The sequence below is a fragment of the Teleopsis dalmanni genome, chromosome 1, assembly GCF_002237135.1.
Source record: "Teleopsis dalmanni isolate 2A chromosome 1, ASM223713v2, whole genome shotgun sequence".
In the NCBI taxonomy this organism is placed as follows: Eukaryota; Metazoa; Arthropoda; class Insecta; order Diptera; family Diopsidae; genus Teleopsis; species Teleopsis dalmanni.
The window spans coordinates 28,663,926-28,684,156 of record NC_051846.1 but is presented as its reverse complement, the minus strand read 5'-3'; the positions used below and the strand labels follow the sequence as shown (position 1 = coordinate 28,684,156).

At 30.6% G+C, this 20,231-nt stretch overlaps 3 protein-coding genes across 3 annotated transcripts; 2 read left to right on the top strand and 1 right to left on the bottom strand.

Annotated features, from left to right (window-relative positions):
- Window positions 1–6,037: 6,037 nt before the first annotated feature.
- LOC119678718 (cuticle protein 38-like) lies at window positions 6,038–6,361 on the bottom strand. The gene is made up of 2 exons (XM_038090719.1): window positions 6,350–6,361; window positions 6,038–6,256 (listed from the first exon to the last, which is right to left on the bottom strand). Exons 1-2 carry the CDS (start codon window positions 6,359–6,361, stop codon window positions 6,038–6,040), a joined length of 231 nt encoding a protein of 76 aa, XP_037946647.1.
- A 1,623-nt stretch (window positions 6,362–7,984) lies between these two features.
- LOC119678710 (cuticle protein 5.1-like) lies at window positions 7,985–8,352 on the top strand. The gene is made up of 2 exons (XM_038090707.1): window positions 7,985–8,041; window positions 8,134–8,352. The coding sequence occupies exons 1-2, from the start codon at window positions 8,030–8,032 to the stop codon at window positions 8,350–8,352; spliced, it is 231 nt and encodes a 76-aa protein (XP_037946635.1). The 5' UTR covers window positions 7,985–8,029.
- Window positions 8,353–15,315: 6,963 nt separating this feature from the next.
- LOC119678703 lies at window positions 15,316–15,656 on the top strand. The gene is made up of 2 exons (XM_038090694.1): window positions 15,316–15,327; window positions 15,402–15,656. Exons 1-2 carry the CDS (start codon window positions 15,316–15,318, stop codon window positions 15,654–15,656), a joined length of 267 nt encoding a protein of 88 aa, XP_037946622.1.
- The last annotated feature ends 4,575 nt before the right edge of the window (window positions 15,657–20,231 follow it).

The window sequence follows — 20,231 nt, the reverse complement described above, 5'->3', positions numbered from 1 at the left end:
ACACGAGATGAGCAATAGTAAAAAAGGAAACTACGAACAACAACAAAAATGGACAGAAAAATGCCGGCTTTTGAAATGCACATGCCCAGAGAGCAGCAACAAATATTATGAATTAAATATAACATGATAGAGAAAAATAAAAGAGAAGAGTACAATTGTTTATCTCAAATTTTTATTTAAGTTTTTGTTTATCTATGACATATGAATGAAATTTGAAGCATGATATAAGAAAATTGTAACATGATATATATTTGTCTTGTGTGATAGAAAATATTAAACAATAGACTTCAAACTGTTTGTTAGCTACATTTTGAAAAATACTGTCAATTTAAAACAGTCGAGTAATTTTAAAAAAATAAAGTTTATGCATAAAAAAATAAGTTGAAATCAAAAACAAAAAATATATTATATATGAAAATAGAATATATAAAAAAAATAAATGATAAATATATAAATGATAAAAATAAATGATTTATGTAAAAAATATATAATAAAAATAATATAAAATAATATATATATCAAAAGATAATTTTTTATAATTTTTTACAGAAATTATCAGCTAAGTTTTAAGTCAAATGAGCAGATCTGAATCTATCTTAAAAAATAAATTTAATTAAAAGAGAATTAGATGTAATAAAAATGTTTGTATTAAATAAAATTTGCTATAATAAAATATTTTATGAATAGACACTAATATAACAATTATATAGAAGAGATGAAGCGAATAGATGTACTTATTGATTTCAATATAGAACCAACGGCTTCTTAATTATATTTTATTTAATTTAGTGACCTATAAAAAGAAAAAAATCGTCAGGTAAAATTTTTCAGTAGTGCTAACCTATTTGGCATAAACCTGGTTTCGGCACTGATGATTGTGTGTTTAAGATTGAAAAGGGAACCAACACAATAAATGAAAACCTGACAAAAAAAGGGAACCGAGACAAGAAAGGGGAACAATGATAATAAAAGAGAACCGAGGTTCTCAAAAACGTTGTCTAATATTTTTTATATACGTATGCGAGTATATGTTGTTCTTGGAGAATAATAAAATAATAATTTTCTTTCAAGAACAACTATCCGAGGTACAGAAATGCTTCCTCGATTACATATCTGCTATCTATTCTTTAATTTCCCATAGTACTTAGAGCATTCCTGGAGGCTGCGTTAGGATAAAACCCAATAACAGTTTGGCCATAATATCGGAAATTAACACAACTTACTTATATTTTCCGGAGTGTCCTCCTTTAGTGAAAGTAAGGATATACTAAAAGAGATCGATTGGCTAAACCCAGTATGGCTTCATGTCGTCCTATAGTTCAGTATCTCGTTACGACCGATTATATCTTAGTTTAGTCCTATACTGAAGTCTTATAGATCAATATCAATATCAGCAATATGGATTGGCTATGGAAGAAATATTAGCTCAATTTCTGTTGGCCTGTTGCACGAAAAGATCGTGTATTTGACACACGATCACATTCGTCTGTGATCGGTACGAGCAAAGATTAAAACGAGAGGTAAGGAATCCATTCTTTCAAGAAGAAATCAGCAACGGCGAAACTCATATTTTCGTACATAAGCAAAACTGTCATTTTGAGATAGAAAAGGATCTAAATTTGCATTCACAAATATAAACAATTCGACAATTAACAAACTTTAGTCTGTAACTATAATGGGTTCGCATATTTCTAAAGATTTTAATGGCAATACAGTTACGATCAAAACTTCTTCAGTGTAGGACCGCAGAATTTAAGTAAATTCTAAAGTCACGTACATATATGAACTGAGTAAAGTTACATTTGCTTAGATTCCTGATTTTAAAGCATTACATGTTCAAATCCATTTAAGTTTAAAATTTTCAACAAAAATTAAAAGTTCAACCATTTTCCATTATTTTCCTAGATTACACACATTTTATAAAATATTTGGTTCGATTATTTACTGTAATTAACAGACTTTGTCTTTGTTCTTTCACTTCTCATTGGGCTTATCATTGTCAACCTTACTCAATGAGTACGAAATTGCAAAACTTGCGCTCGAAGCACTACTAGATAACTTCCCTGACACTTTCTTAATGTAGAAAGTAAAACCAGTCGAACTAACAACAACCACAAAGACTGCTATTTGCTAAAAATTGTTAATATATACAAACAATGTGACTATTACCAAACCCAAGATGTATACAGTACGGCAGGTTCATTAGACGTCAGTAAAATTGTCAAAAGTGGATCATTGCCGGAATTGGCGTTGAACTCTGAGAAAATGGTAAAAACTACTCTGCAGATATTATTTACAATACCCGAAAGGACTAACTAATGCGCATACAGAACAAGATGCAAACATGGATAGGATACGCTTCGTTAGTTTTGTTATCAGGCACAGTGACAGGGATGCAGCAGCCGAAGCAGCAAAGGATAGGATTGTGCTACGAAATTTACCAATTCGGAGCAAACTTGCATGAAGGCATGCACAACTGACAACTTTACAACACTGCAAGCTGTGATAGACATTCCGAAATTAGCACCATCTAACCACTATCTTTATGTGGGTGTAGGTGTGGGGGGCGTTACCCATGGGCACATATGTATGCTGTGGATAGATTGCGCCACAAAGTAAAAAATTTGTTTTGGCACCGAACAAATTACAAATAAGAAAACTAATTTTTGGCAATTTAACGTGTGCACTCATTGTATGCGGAGTGGCAACCGAAAATTGGAAGCCGTGACTGAGAAAATATTTATCTAAAAACAATAACAATTCATGCATTTTAAAAATGCTTTTTCGTAATGAAATTTTAATTTCACTAACACGACGTGCACGAACACGCACAAACATGCACATTCATGTGACCTTCGCTATGAATTTAACAAATGCGAGCCCTCACATTCACTGCAAAAGAAGTGAACACGAAAAAATGGTTTATTGATTCACTTATTAAGTCAGTAATGTCAACTGCATCACTGACATCAGCAACATCAACATCAACAACAACAACAATAGCATCAGCAGGAACAACAACATAACAAATGTGTAGCAGGAACAAGAGCAGCAGCAACACATACGATTTTCATAATAAATTTATGCCTTTTGTTGTTGACAGGCCTCGTTCTGGTATTCGTTGGCTGTGTACCGCTGGGGTGTTGACAGGACCTATGCTGAAGTGGCCACGAATTTGTTGCTGTCAAGTGTTTTTAACAGATTCCATGGGAAAAAAATTATGCTAACCAATTTGTTGTGGGTTGAAGTTTTCTAAAATTTCATTTTCTTACTTTAGGGAATTACGAAATTTTAAAAATGGGCAAAAGTTCCTTAAATAGAAAAAACAATTTTAAAAGGAATTTTGATAGACCCCATTTCGCTGGGCGTATTGTAACGAAAAGCCTTTTTAGGTTGGATGATAATAATGACCCTGTTTTTGGTTGAATAAAAATAAAGTATTATTATTAATGTTAGGGGAATTCGCACTGTAACCAAGAGATCTACTTCATTAATTTAAAATATTTTCAAAATCCTGCCTTCTCTATAAATTGCAGTGCTGTAGATTTCATTTTTTCATCTGATGTAAGATACCAAACTAGGTCATTATTCATGAATTAATTTCACAGCTGAACCCACATTAGAAATTTTTGTTTCTTCATTCGATATGAGATGCCAACCTGGATACTACTTAATCTATAAATTCCAGTACTAAACTCAAATCATAGAATTTTATTTCTTCATTCGATATGAAAGGCCTGCATAGGTACCACTTTATCTATAAATTGCAGTGCTACATCTACATTACAGAATTTTATTTCTTCATCCGATATCAGATGCCCACCAAGGTACAATTTCATCTATAAATTGCAGTGCTGACCTTACATTACAAAGTTTTATTTCTTCATCCGATTTGTGTTGCCCAACTAGATATTCTTTTTTACGCATCAGTACAAACTCCTTGCACGCGTTTTAAGGTCTCATTCTACTTCCCACACAAAATCTAGCAGTTTTATTAAGTTCTCAGTTTTTAAGGTGACAACTTATTTTACAGTCCACGGTAATTATTCTTAAATTCCTTAAATTCAATTAAGTACAAAATTCAAATGATTCTTATAAGCTATTCCAATTGTTATAACCCTGGTTAATTCTCCCAGTATAGAAAAATAGAAGGAAAATAGAGCAAGTAATATTAACTTATTAGATAATAATGCAAAATATCCGTTTTCAAAAGAATAACCATTACAATGCTCTATAAGTATGAGAGAGAAAAATAGTATAGTCCATTTTATTAAGAAAGATCATCACACAAATAACAGACTAAATATGAGCACAAGTAAAGATGTTAGCAAAGTCCTATGGGTTAATTTTGTATCATAAAGAGAATTTTGAAAAGAACAAAAGATATGGTAATCATATTGAAGTTGTAGGAACTTTTGATGTACACTTTTGATAAAATATAGAATAATATAAAATCTAAAGAATCAGTTTATAAGACTACTCTTAATCTGAACCGATATAAATAAAATATTGCACATTCACCCATTCTGTACACTTTTATTAATACATTGTTATTAAAAACGGAGAAGACTCATATTCAATTGTTTAGTTAAATGACAGCTTTTTTATTCAAAAATCTTTATTGTAAATGTAAAAATCTTATACCCAATTTTTAGGTTTATATAGCCGTAGACTGATCAAGGTCTATATCCGAAAAGTATATAAAATTTTATTGAAATATCTTAAAAATTGAGGAACTGGTTTCAGATAAACTGAGCAAACTCAATTTATAGAGCTGATCATGAATATCTATATATATTACTGAGTCTATCATATCTTAAATCTTGACAAACCTTATACACCCTTTTTACACTTTTTTGTTTATAAAAGGCTAATGCCTTTTTTACTGAAATGGACTGACCAAGTCTCTGAAGTTAATACACACAAACAGCATTATCTCTTTCAGAAATAATAAATCACTTCAGAAATATTGAATCACTTACTATAGCAAGTATCCATTTTAAAAGGACCATATAACTTTTGGTACGTACAATAACAACTGAATAAAAAAAAGAAAGTACTATATTTTTCGGTTAGATTTAATTGAATATATATAGAGATCATTACAATTATCAGACATGTAATATATCTTGAAAATTTCACATTTAAAAAAAAATATTAAAAAAATTTTCAGTTCCAGAAATTTCAAGCGTAGAGGATAACCGTACTACCATTGCTCATAGTCATAAATTTATTTTGGGGTATGGCTTTAAAGCGTATTGGATAACGAACTTATACAGCTCGTACCGGAAAATTTAATCTGTGATGAATCTTTGAAATATAGAGGAAAACAGCCCGTAACCAAATATTTATTTTAGGGTAAGACTTTAAAACATAGAGGATAGCAATACAACTGCAACCCGTAGCCAAATATTTATTTTGGGGTAGGGGTTTAAAACATATTATAGAAGATAACATTTCTACCACAGCCCGTAGTCGTAAATTCATTTTGGGATAGGTCTTTAAAGCGTAATGCATAACGGAGCTACGCAGCCCATACTCCGGAATTTACTTTGTCGTTGGGTTTTCAAAATTTTAGATCAGCTTTTGTTTACCATTAAATTTTGTCATGAAACATTTGTATTGAAAATATGTACATATGTAATAAGATTCTTTCTGCTACTCAAGCCCCCTAAAAATAATCAAAACACATATGTATATTCATTTTGACAGGATATGAAGAACCGAAATAAATCTAAGATCATTTTTATATTCATAAAGAATGCATCATGACACGACCGAATGGTAAAGAAATAAATAATAATTTTCGATGTAGTATTTTGAATGCCTCACCCTGAAGTGAACTTCAGTTATCTAAACTTTCTCCCCTCTCAGATATATATCTGGTACTACATTAATAAAAATAAAAAGCTATTAAATTCTTTTTCATTTCTTTCATTTTTATTTAATTGAATTTTTTCTCAGTTTTGTTTGTCAATTATCCTTTTCGTTAGCCTTTTGTAAAAACGGAATCCTGTTAAACTATCTTCCAGTCAACTTAACGCAACAAGTATGAAGCACTGTAAGGATATGCACTATAAGCGGCAGCATAGGGAGAAGTAGCTACGTAGTTAGAGTAATAGGGTGAAGCGTAGGCGGCGGTGTAAGCAGCAGTGTATGGTGCAGCAGCGACATAAGGAGCAGAGTATGCCAATGGTGCAACCACAGCTGGTTTAGCAGCTGCAATGGCGAAGATGGCCAAGAAACACAAAGCGAACTGTGAAAAATAAGTTTATTAAAATTTAATTGTTATGCTGAGAACCGAGCAGGTCCTGCCAAGTGGTTTAAGACTGCTCAAAGCGGTACTTACGAATTTGAACATTTTAATTGATTTGGTTGGTTTTTTTTAGTTGTGGTTTGGTTCGTTTAATTGAACTGATAACATTTCCAATAAATGACAACGCTTATATACAAAATTTTTGCGGAGGTTTCGATAATAAAAATACTCAAAACCGTTTCTATATGAGGTTTTATAAATTAAATTCTATTTAGTTATGGTTTACCACGTCGTGGCTTCGCTGAGGTCAAATACACATATCAAAGCATTAAAATCGAAATTAAAATTAAAATATTTTCAAATTTTAACCAAAAACATTTCATTTAAATGAGATTGTTTAATTTATAAATGCATGGCACATTCTTGGGTACTTGTTTTTTTTTTTTCAATCTCTTATTGATTTATTTTTTTTCATATATTTTTGGTCATTTATTTTTCGTGCTTTTTTCAGGGATTAAATTTAAAATTGGTTTTTATTGCTTTTGAAATATTTTTTGTTAATTTGTTAAGTTAAATATTTTAATTTATTTATGCTAATTAAGTTGAGTGAAGTAATTAAACACAAATTGAACTGGAACTTTTAAGTGCTGCCAGCAGAAATTGCCCAACAAATTAAAGCACACAGCCACGAAGGATACTCTTATCTCTGTGAAGAGAAGCAGAGCAAAGGATGTCACTTCAATCCATAACTATGTTCTACTGGTATTAGTATGAGTTGGCATATTCATCCTCTTAGTTGAAGAATAAAAGGATTAGATTTAGAATTTTATGCCAACTATTTCACAGGGTCTAATACCCAAATTACCTTTAACAAATGACAAAGTAATTAATTTAATCACATCAAATGTCAAATTTTGTTACTAACACCAACCGGTGAGGTGCCTACTATGAAGTCTCTGGTGTAAATTTGTTTTACAACAACAACGATCAAAAACACAACAACAACAACAATGATGTTGTTTATACCCAGTATATATTAAATGGTTGTCAAAAACAAAATCATACTTTGCATACGAAATTAGTTGGGTTAGTGTCGCCCTTTCGAATGTAAGTCAGGCGGCTTATGGGCCAATAATGCCAATTGTTGGCACAAGTTTACTGGGCTTAAGAAATATACAATATACAATATATAAAAACAAAACAAAAACTACAAAAAAACTACATTATTTTATCTATTTTACTTTAAACAATTTGGCATATGTTTTTGTTTTCGTTGTAGAATTTTTAGTGCAAACATTTAACTTTAAATAAATAAACGATAGAATTGACACGACAAGGTGACAAAATCGATTTATTTGCTCATAATTGTATCTGGCACAATGCACCTTACGCCTTGGCTATGCGATGTGCTGTGCTGTGCATGGCTATGACAGAAAGGTTAAACCTTTAGGAAAATAATATAAAATAATAAACTTGGCTTGCCAAAAATAAAAAAAAATTATATGTTTTTATATTTCTAACTCATATCTTCCGCAACAATTAAAAACTAAGCACGTTGCCAAATAAATGTACAAAGAAAAAATAATGTCCCCTCTTTAACTTTTTGTCACATATTACCTTTAATATCAGAAATAATGTCACATAATTGTATTAAATTAATTTGTTCGAAATTACAATTTTGGTATATATACTCGTCTGAGCTCAATCAAAAAATCAACAGTTTCTTGACTTCTGCTTAAGTAACAACCAAACTTCCAAAACCAAAACAACAAAATGTTCAAATTCGTAAGTACCAACTGAGGAGCCTTAAATCACTTGGCAGGACCTGCTCGGTTCTCAGCGTAACAATTAAATTTTAATAAACTTATTTTTCACAGTTCGCTTTGTGTTTCTTGGCCATCTTCGCCATTGCAGCTGCTAAACCAGCTGTGGTTGCACCATTGGCATACTCTGCTCCTTATGTCGCTGCTGCACCATACACTGCTGCTTACACCGCCGCCTACGCTTCACCCTATTACTCCAACTATGTAGCTGCTTCACCCTATGCTGCCGCTTATAGTGCATATCCTTACAGTGCTTCATACTTGTTGCGTTAAGTTGACTGGAAGAAAACTTAAAAGGATTTAATTTTGTGAAACACTAAAGGCTACGATAATGGACATGCAAACAAAAATTAATTGAACAATTTAAAAATTAATAAAAACAAAAGGAAAAACTAATCTTTAATATTATTTTATTTTCTGAAACTATTGGCAGCTTAGAGAAAATCAGTCGCTTGGCTATGAGTACATAACCTCTGACAAAATAACCTCTGGATTAACTGACAAAATTAACAGTGTTGTATTCAAGGGAGTAGATAAAGGAATAGGTCCGTCTCGATATAATATGATACATAATAACAAAATAAAAAAATATAATTATCTATTAGCCCGCCCCCTTTCCAGTATATTTGCTCGCTAGTCACAGTCGTTAAGAGATTCATGGTAGAAGATTGGAACTGTTTTCTAATCGCTACTGTCACAATTGTGGAAAGGATGATGAAAGTGTTTAGGGGTTTACTTTTTTAAGAACTTTGACTAACTTCAAAATCATACTTACACTAAAAAAACTGCGAAAATTCTACCAAAAAAATATATTTTCTAGTACATCAAATTGGACTTGAAAGTAGAGTTTTTGTAAAAATTGGAGAAGCTTGGACGAAGAAAAGACAATCTCATATGGATAATAGAAAATACAAATTTTTAAGAATATGCGTTTTTGACATAAATGACATAAGCTAAAGTAAATCTTTTTGCCTTACCTACACACGTTCTTGATAAGACTGAGGATTCTTGATAAGACTGCTTCGAACACGAAGAATAATTGATAATTAGGGGAAAGAGAATCTGCCGATCAGCCAGTGCAATCATTTAACCAACTAACGAATTCGGTTCAGATAAACCAGTATGTGATCAGTTATGACATCACATCATAAACTCTGAACTAATTGTTACAGCAGTGAAGATAGCGATGATAAAGAAGTAGCAGTAGTAGTAGTAGTAGTAGTATTATTAGTGAATTAGTTTTAGAATTAGTAGTGACGTTTTCTGAAATTAATGACATCAAATACCAATTAGTTTTGTAGGCATATGGTAGAAGCCTATTCTTTTGATCCCTCAGATGCGTAAGATACGTTTAAAAAATTTGATTGATCAAATTTCCATTTTCATATCGCTATATGATTTACAAGGAGCTGGATGAATCAATATGCATTTTGGAATAGATTTTTTATATGTTATGTTATATTTTTTATATATAATATTATATTTATATTATCAGTTCAAGTAGTATCAGTATAACTACTTAAGTTTCTAATTTAATAACAATAGTAAGAAGGAAAGTACAGCTGTGCCTAATAATGCTAAGTTCTATACATAATAAATTTTAATAAATTTTTTTTAATGTGAGAGAAAATGTTGGAATATACTTTATGTATAAAATGGAACAATAAACTGTAGACAATAGTGAATGAAAATAACAATAATAGATAAAACAACATCAAGTTGTATATATTCATGAAAGAATATAACACCATATTTATTTCCTGATTTGTTAATGCCGTTATTTTTACAACATAACCAACACGTAATCTCTGTTGACGTGATGAAATATTAATTTGACAGGTTTTAAGTCCTAATACTTGTAAACTAAATATTATAAACGGACATCAAACTAACATATGTTTCGAAATGGATATATGTACCATATTGATAATGGATATTTGTTAGTAACTGAAATAGCTGTATGGTTTTCTTTATTATATAGGAATAATTAAAACAGTAGTTCCCAACCGGTGGTCCGCGATATAAATGAAAATGGTTCATGAATTAAATTTTCAGTTATGGATACATAGCTAGTAGTTGTTCATTGAGACCTCATTTATTAAAAAATAAGCATAAACAATTTTCAAGTAATTACATATCTATTTTAAAGCGTATATATATACCTATGCACTTATACAATTCATTATACATTATACCAGAGATGTAGAAAGCATATTAAAGTTTCCGCACAGTTTATTATTTTTAAACTTTGTGGTGCCTATAAAAACCAAAAATATCACAGTGTTCCTTAGTTAAAAAGGGTTGGGATCTGCTGAATTAAACCAATAGATGTTTCTAAACACCATACTGTTAATGAATATATGACAGTAAGAGAAATAGCTGTATGGGTAGTCCCAGAATTCTCTTTATTATATATGTACAGACAATTAAATAAATTATTGTTCCAAAGATTTTACTTGTATTTGATTATATCTGAAATAGCTATATGACCAGCCTACGTATTATCTTCATTAAAAATTATGTTTTTAATCCATTGTTGTGAATTTACACTCCAGATACGTATTTAAAATCACCAAAATTTGTCTGTAGTGAACATACTTATTTTAAGCTGTCAATTGTAAGTTGGAGAGGATACCTCATACAATCGATATACCTCATACTTTCGAGATATATCTCCGAAAAACGACAGTTGGATTTATTTTAGTTTTAGTTTTATTAGTGATAGTAGCGTTATTTATACATACATATAATAAAATAATCAAAATTTAACATCCATTTCTCTCCATTGCGGTTATCTATTCTATCCAAAAATAGATTTCTTGTTATAGAACATAAAGCATTTAATTCCTTAATAAACTAATTAATTATTTAAAGCGCTTAAGATTTTCCATTCTATACTTAATTTGTAAAACAAATTATTTGTATTCATCAGAAGCATTTCATCTGATATTTACAGAAAATTATCTTGTTATGTGCACTTAATATTAAATATACTTAACAAAACCGAGGAATATAATTTGAAATTCCTTTTGTTACGAATCCACATTTGGCATACTTAACTAAATTAAATGCTTAAGATTCCGGTCACATATAAAAATAAGAATAAATAAGCATCAACTGAGAAAATTTCTTTATGCACTTAAGCCACAATTAGCCACAAATCTGGTACATTTTGCCGAATTAGCACAACTTATGTTGCTTTACTAGCAAAGAGCATAATTAATGGCTAAGACAACGGCAGAAGTGACCTAAACCATGCCAATGCCACGCCAAGCCAAGCCAAGCCAAACCAAGCAGAGGCTGATGCCGATGCCGATGCCGATACCGATGCTGAAGCAAATCAAGTGCACCGGAAGAGTGGAAAAGTGCTTCAACGAATTCCCACAGACTTCAACAAATATCAGCAAATTTTAAGAATGAATGCGTTGATTAAGTGCAACGCCCACACAAATGTGCTGCACTTTGCTAAAATTTTGCTGCTTACAGTCGTATGTGCCGTGTTAAATGTGAAATGCACTTAAGTCAATAATCGAACTGCGAATTACGGACGGCAGCAGGAAGAGCACAACTGGGATTGGGACTTGGTACAAGCAGCAACGAATGTTGAGGAAATGCATAAAATCACAGTAAAATGCTATTGGCTGCAATTAAAATTCAAAGTGCAACATGCAACTCTCGGAAACATTGGCGAGTAAAGTTAAAGCTACTAAAATCACTAGAAACAACTGAAAGGATTTTCTGTTCAGAAAAAAAAACCAAAACAAAAAGTTCTTTTTGAGATTTCGTTCGTTTGCTAGTAACGCAAACTTTTGTCATGTTTTGCTAAATCCTTATAAGCACCTCCAATGCTATGTCCAGCAACACAGCTGAGACTATTTTATTCTACGGTACTCCGTAATGCAATTTTTTCTTTCTTTCAATCTCAAGTTTAATGCAAAATTCGGTTCAATTTCGAATTCTGTGTTTGAAACTATATGTGCTCCACATCGTTCCTTCCTTCGTTTCTTTTTCAATTCTAGCACTTTTATGGATTTGTTTAGCTCTCACTTAGGCATTCCATTAAGGGAGAATGCTCATACATATAAGCATATCAGTAATGAATTGATTTTTTTTTCTTTTTTTGTTTATTTTAAAACAGCATCCATCCTTCTGTGCGGTTGGCGCTACTTCGATTTCGCATTCGTGAAACCTCTCTGTGATTGAAGAACATTCGATGTTTGTGGGTTTGTTAAGGTTTTGTTTAGATTTTCCATTTTTTAGGCAGTACTTCAGTACTTTTTGTGCACCCCTCGTACTGTACGTATTTCGTTTGCTGTCAGTAGTTGGCAATCGTGCTTTTGATTTTTAATTTTACGTTTTCTATTTTCAAATGAAACATGCCATAAAACAATTTTGCTTTGGGTCATTTAATTTCATTATGAATTGTAAATGTTGCATCCTTGATTGGCTGCCACAGTTGCTGATTTATGTTGGCATTGCTATGGCCGATAAGGCAAAGTCTGCGAGTCTAAAAGATATTTTTTTTTGCATTTGTTGTGTTTGAAAAGGATATTGAGTTAGGAATTCATACATCTGGTATTTCATTTTAAAAACAAAAATGTCATTTGATTTCACTAAACTAAATTAACTTCTTCAATTATTAAAATGCACCCACAAAGGGTAGGGAGTTATAAAACTAATAGATAATTGAAAATGTAAAATATATTGAACTTTTAGTCATATGTTATATATCGTTGATGGCAGCAATTTCCTAACAAAATTAGTCATAAGTTATTATTATACCATGGTGTTATTTATGGGTTTTGAAATTACCAAGCATCACAATGTAAACACAAAATGTGCAATATTTTCTAAAGTCCTGAAATTTATACTTACATACATTGAAATATATTCAAACTTAGAGAACCCTTAAGCTTATTATTGTATAAGTTTTTTTCAGTTCTTAACAGTTTTAACGGTTTTTGTAATACAAAAATATACGGGGATATATCTTTATTATGAAAAATATGGTTATACTAGAGAAATCAAAAAAACTGCTACATTAATTTAAAAACTAATACTATGTTTCCAATTGTCTCATTTAGGCAGTTTTGCTCATTATAGTCATTAATGAGGATAATTTACTATACAAACAGCTTTCATATAAATGAGCTCATTAGAAATAAATCACATGATTTAAGGCGAAAAATTTCGAATACAACCCTTAAGAACAAATTTCCCATAAGGGAAATTACTAAAATTTGAAATATTTGTCTAGCAAAATATTAAACAGATTTTTATTAAGATCTGTTGAAAAAATTAGAAGCAAAATGTGCACTAAAAAATCCAGTTCACAGAAAAAATAAATAATTTCCCATCACAAAATTATATACATCATTGGTAAATTCAATTAATTAAAGTACAAAACCTTGTAAGAACTATCTCAATCTCAACTTCTAGAATTAGCCCCTCCTTTGTTGGACCTCGAAAATAATAATTATTAAATATGAGATAGTGCACTGTAGTGAAAAAAGAAAACCGGTCTCTGGTGTTTTCTTAATCTGAATATGTTTTTGTTCACAAAATTTTGTAATATAAGGCTCCAGTCAAAGTATGTTTTGTAGACTTTCAAGAACACAACTAAAGAAATGGAATTCATAAATATGAGGATTGTTAGAATAAGTGCGTTGATGTTAAAGGGGATTATCTTGAAAAGTGGTCATTTTTACTACTAAAAAATTTATTCATATTTTTGACTTTCATATAAAGAATTTAGAAAGTACGAAGTTGGAAATTAAGCAATTAAAATAAATAAATTATATGTAAAAATGTTACATAAATATGTGTTAAAATGTTACATATATATATGTTAAAATGTTATATAAAAGAACCAAGGTTGGAAGATGATTTAAACACTGTCCAAAATATTTTGACTATGATCTGTGTTCATGTTATTATAACAACAATAATTAAGTAAATTTTCTTCCACATTAAAAATGTTGATATCTTAACAAATAACATTAATAATTGAAACTTGAAGAATATTCAAAATATTTTTAGACATTTTGGTAATATTTTATTTTTTATATTTATAGATAAAAAATAAAGTGGCTTTTCGAATAGTAGTGAACTACAACAACAAAAATTTATTTTATATTATATTAATTAATTGAATTTTTGGCTGATCATACAGGTGTTTCGAGTATTGCCAAATACCCATCATCAGTGGTTTTGGAAATAATTCTAGTATTTTATTATTCGTAAATAAACTTTTGAGACTGTAAGTACCAGGAATCGAACTCGAACTTTGGATCAGTTGGTTAAGGTGCGCTGACTCTGAGCTTCAAATTTGGCAGGAGCCGAGTTCGATGCCTGGTACTTGCAGGCATTCTCAAAAAATTATTTATGAATAATGATTTTAATTCTTGTTCTTACTATTATAACAACAATGATGAAGTCAATTTTTTTCTCTGTTAAATGTTTTAATATCTTAACAAATAACATTATTAATTGGAATTTCACAAAAACTTTTTATAAAAAATTTTTTATTTATTGTCAAGCATCATGAAACTGAAAATATCAATTTTTGGCAACTCTTACTTTCAATGCCTATGGAAAGCAAACCCAATTCAAAATGACCTATTGTTTGATCAAAATATTATTGCTCACTTCCGATATTTATGATAGTTACAATAAGATAGAGTTCCGCATGATAATAATGAATGTTGCATGTCTAAGGCATAAACAAATAAATACAAGAATAATTCATTTCCGAAATGAGAATAATCAAAAACTATACATAAATGTCCAATTCAGAAAAAAAAAATGGCAAATCAACCAAAACATATAGAATTGACTTATGAAGAAGCAAGAAAATATGAGTGTATAACCCAAAGTCATGAGGAAATTAGTATGCCGGTGATGTTATGAAAACGTTAAAGTAACAACGACGTGTCATGGGCATAGAAGACACACAAACTCACAAAAAATTTAAGCAGATACGAGTAATGACCACATAACGTGCCCATTTGTAAGACCAATAAATAGAGAAAAAAATCTAAACAGTAATAAACCAGAATATATATACAAAAAAAAAATAAAAAAAAACTATAATAAATGAAGTAGGAAAATAATTTAAGTAAAGCAAGCAAAATTATATAAAAATGACAGACACTGATTGGTAATTACACAGTAACATTTGCAACTGCCAAAGCAAAACAAGTCAAAAGTCTTAAGCCTAAATAAAAATTAATTAAAATGTTCAAATACGTAAGTTGGCAACACAAAATATTTCATAAAATAAAAATATCATTTGAATTTTATTTATTTTCCAAAACTTTTAGTTTGCTTTGTGTTTCTTTGGTATCATCGCAATGGTTGCAGCTAAACCAGGACTTGTAGCACCACTGGCCTACTCAGCACCACTTGTCACTTCCGCTGCAGCACTGCCTTATACAGCTGCCTACACCACCGCATACAGCTCACCTTACTATACATCCTATGCTTCTCCATACATTGCTGGTTCACCCTACACCGATGCCTACACCGCCGCTGCATACTCCGCTTATCCTTACAGCTCCATTTTGTTGAGACGTTAAAACGACACTTAGCACTGTTAATATCACTGCTCTTAAAAGGATATTATTTCAGTATTTAATCCATTTTTTATTTTTTTTTTTTTACATTGAATTCGGTTTCAAAAATGCAATAAAAACAATTAAAACCTAAAATGCTCTCGTTGTGCTAATTGCCTCAATTTGCTTAACACACACTCGACTAAATGTCGAAATCCTTTTATCCTTAAATTGTACTTAAAAAAATAGAATAATATTTGAATCAGTTGAGCACCAATCTACTGGAGTGTGGACATTGTTGAATTAGTTTTTACTTTGCTGCTCGATTTTTATCTTTCAGTCCTTGTTTTCGTAGTCAAATACTATTGAGCATTTTTTGGAGAGCTTATTTGTAATCCGGAAAATAGTTGAAATTTTTGAATATTGTGGAACTTTATATTCCGATTAGTATTGCAGCAGTTTGTAGAGGAAATTTAAATAAATTTCAAATAAAATAACAAATTGGCTCGTAATAAGTTTCTACTTTTCTAAGTTCAAAAGAATTTATTCAATATTATAGCATAGTCACTTCCAAAGTTTGGAATACGATTGAAAAGTTAGAAACTACTTTGTTATGGACGTTCAAAATATTTATTCCCTCACATAAAATTTTCGGAAAAGGAACTTTTAGAAGCTAGTTTTGATTAAAGAAATTATTCTATATTAAATATAATTTTAACGTCAGTTACAACAAATAATTGAAATTCAAGAAATAATTTCAAGACCACTGATGAGGGGTATTTGGCAATACTCGAAACAGCCAAAAATTAGATTAATTAAAAATAAATAAAAATGTTTGTTGTTGCAATTCAGTACTGTTAGAAATCACTCTATTAAAAAAATTATATCTAAATTAAAAAACTTATATAGATGCTATTGCAAATCCAAGAAATGTATTGAAATTAATATATCATTAGTATAGGGACATAGTTTATTCTAATTTCATAATAAAAACACAATTAGTTTTTTAGTTACACAAATTTAAAAAAGTAAAAAGAATTAAATAATCCATAACGACTAGTGGAGTACCTATCTGATCGTCTATTGGAGAACTGGTGATATATGAAATAAATCAATAGTACCAAATAACTTGAACTTAGCAATGTTATTCTTTCTGTATACTATTAAATTTTCAAGGAAAGTGCTTATCTTAATAAATTTAAAGGCATCCATATCTTTGAGAATTTATGATGTGGATGACTACAAATTATATAAAAAAATAAAGTATTTTCATCGATAAAAACTGTCTTCTAAAAAATAACATATAGTCTCTTAAGATAAAACATCAACCCAAGCAATATCCAAAATCTTAATTTTTTCCCGTATTAGACGACAAGCTGACAGCTGCCATTCCAAAATATAGTCTTTTGTATATTTTACTTTATAAAAGTCTTTTTTGACCATTTTAATATATAACAGATCATAAAAATTTATTATTAACAGTAATTTAAACTTAATGCCCTAAAGGATAATTTTTTTTTAAGAATCTAGAATGTAGGTGTTGAAACCGAATAGACTATATAGAGTTAAAAAAAATTGTAGTTTGATAACATCCAACCTTAATTTGAGGGAATTAGAGAATATCAAGAAAAATTCGAGAAAACGCATAAAATGAATAAAACCTTTTCAAATATGCTTTTCAGCAAAATATTCTTAACATGAAATACATTACTTATGGTGGGTCGTTGTGACAGCGCATCGTCCAACAAGTGGCCCCACTGAAGTGAAGGATTAGCCGAAGTACACCACGAAACTACTTGGGTCTTTTTTCGTCCTTCTATTCTCGAATGTCGTTATTGAATTAAAGCTGCAGTGGCTTCCATTCGCATAACTACATCTCTTATTAATGCAAGCAGCTCATTTAGCTTGAGGTTGCCTGCCAAGTCATCACTAACCCAAGGGTGTCCCAAGACAATCTTCCTCCTACTTGCCAGTGCTGGACATTGGCACAATGAAATACACGAAGTCTCAAATAGATAATGTACATACTTTGTTACAAAAAAAAAATCAGAAAAGTTTTAGAGATTATAAATTTATTTTCGAAGATCTATTGACTTTTTATTAAAGATTCTATACATTCGACGTTATTCTGCCGAAATTAGTGTGCATCACGAAAAATTCACGACTCAATGTGAGTACAAAATTTTATTAAATTTAAAATGTCGCTGGAGAGAAGCTAAGCAATGAAATCTTGGATTATTTTTTTAACACTCTTATCAAATAATAAGAATTTATAGGAAGTAATGGGATATTATTCGCAACAACAACAAGTTGTACAAATTATGCGTGGAGAACGGAAAATAGCTGTTGGAATACTCAAAAGATTATATTACGATTTGAACCAAGCATAGAACGAAAAATATCAGACTTCAGCCAACAAGCAACATAAACTGATTTTATGGTACGGCGACAATCCTCGACCACATATCGACAGACAAGTAAAAAATACATTGGAAGCATTAAAATAGGAAATTCTATAACATATTCCCTATTTATCAGATCAGTGTTCTATAAGATTATTAATAGTTTCGTTCAATGCTAGTCTATTTATGTTCAGCATTCACAAGCCACGCAGACATCATAAAATACTAGCTCGGTGAATGGATTATATCAAAAGACAAGCAATTTTTTCCATAAAATCCATAAATTTTTGAAAAGATGATGATAACACTTACAATAGAAAATGCTTTGATTTAAATAATATTTAACATTTGTTTAGAAATGAAAGTGTTATATACTCAGTAAATTTTGAAAAAAAAAAGTTATCCAAAAAAAAAACTTAATGGGTTTATCTCATACCAATCTCGAGTGATATACATTTAGCTAAAAATTTATCAATCCCAAATGAAAATTGCACTAAACGTGAATCTCAATTGAAAAAGTTACCCCAGATTTAGCAATCGAAAACGGCATAAGTAAACTAAGGGCTGTATTATATAGAGTGTCATGGGCTCATCATGAGCAAAATTGTTGTTGATATCAATGTGAATTGACAGTGAGACAAAAAAACAACATGTCGGTTCAAATTTGGTTATGAGAGACAAGGCTATCTGTGCCTCGTCACTTAGGCAATGCAGTGTTATACAGTAATGAATGTCAGTATTTATGTCTTTTAAAAAGAAATTATTACAATTTGAGTTTTGATGAGCTATTGTAACTCTTCATAACATGGCCCTTAGTAAGTTATACTGTTATCGCATCTATTACAATATTTAATCTATTTGTGATGATTATGTGATAATAATTTCTCTAACACTCTACATAACACACAAATTCGTCAAAGTCCAAAAGAGAGAATTTTCCCGAGCCAATGGCTCTCTTCATAGAATGGCCCTTAGCAGATTACACCGTTATCGCATCAGTTACAATCTTTAATCTCTTTGTGATGATTATGTGTTAACAATTTCTGTGAATTTCTATATAACATGCATTTTATCGCATCAGTTACAATCTTTAATCTCTTTGTGATGATTAGGTGATAACAATTTCTGTGACATTCTATATAACATGCATTTTTGCTAAAGTTCAAAAGAGAGAATTTTCCCGAGCCAATGACACTCTTCATAACATGCCTCTTAACAAGTTACACTGTTATCGTATCTATTACAATCTTTAATCTCTTTGTGATGATTAGGTGATAACAACTTCTGTGACATTCTATATAACATACATTTTTGCTAAAGTCCAAAGAAGAGAATTTTGACGAGCCCATGACACTCTTCATAACATGCCTCTTAGCAAGCTACACTGTTATCGTATCTATTACAATCTTTAATCTCTTTGTGATGATTATGTACCATATGTAGATAAAGAAACTTAATTCATTAATATAATTAAAACTAATTTAATAATGTATAACACAATATAAAAATACCAACTGAAGAAGGTCAAATTTCAGTAATGTGTCATTGTCATTCTCACGCTTCCAAAGTCTTAACCCAAAGCCCTAATTGAACAGTATTCCAACAAGTTGAATAGAAACATAATTAACAATATAAAAAATACTGAATGCATTCAATGGAAACAATGACGAAGAAATATCGAAATGATATCGCTGACTTTTATGCGATTTTATTGACAGCAATTCCCGCACTTACAACCAAAACACGATAAAATCGAATAGATGACTTTTCATAGTGACAATTCGTATTAAATACTCATCTACACATGTAAACTCATCTACACATACCCAAATATCCACCAGCTAAACTTTTTTCCTCGCAATTTTTGCACAATAACGTGTAAAAGCGAATGTTATCAGCGCGTCAACAACATCCGTTTCCGCTGTACGAACAAATGTGACATCTTTGTATGATTGAATGCTTGCGTGCGGGTATGCCACATAATTTACAACAATAAAAACAATAAAAACAATAACAACAATGAGGGGAACAGAACTACTACAGACACACGTGCCGACAAGGCTTTGACTGTAATATATACGGTGACGACGCGAAGAAAGTATCATTTGCTTAAAAAGTTTTTCACATAAAAAATTTATATGTCGCCATTTTAGACGCCATTTGCAATTTATGCTAAGCAGAATACAACACTGCATAG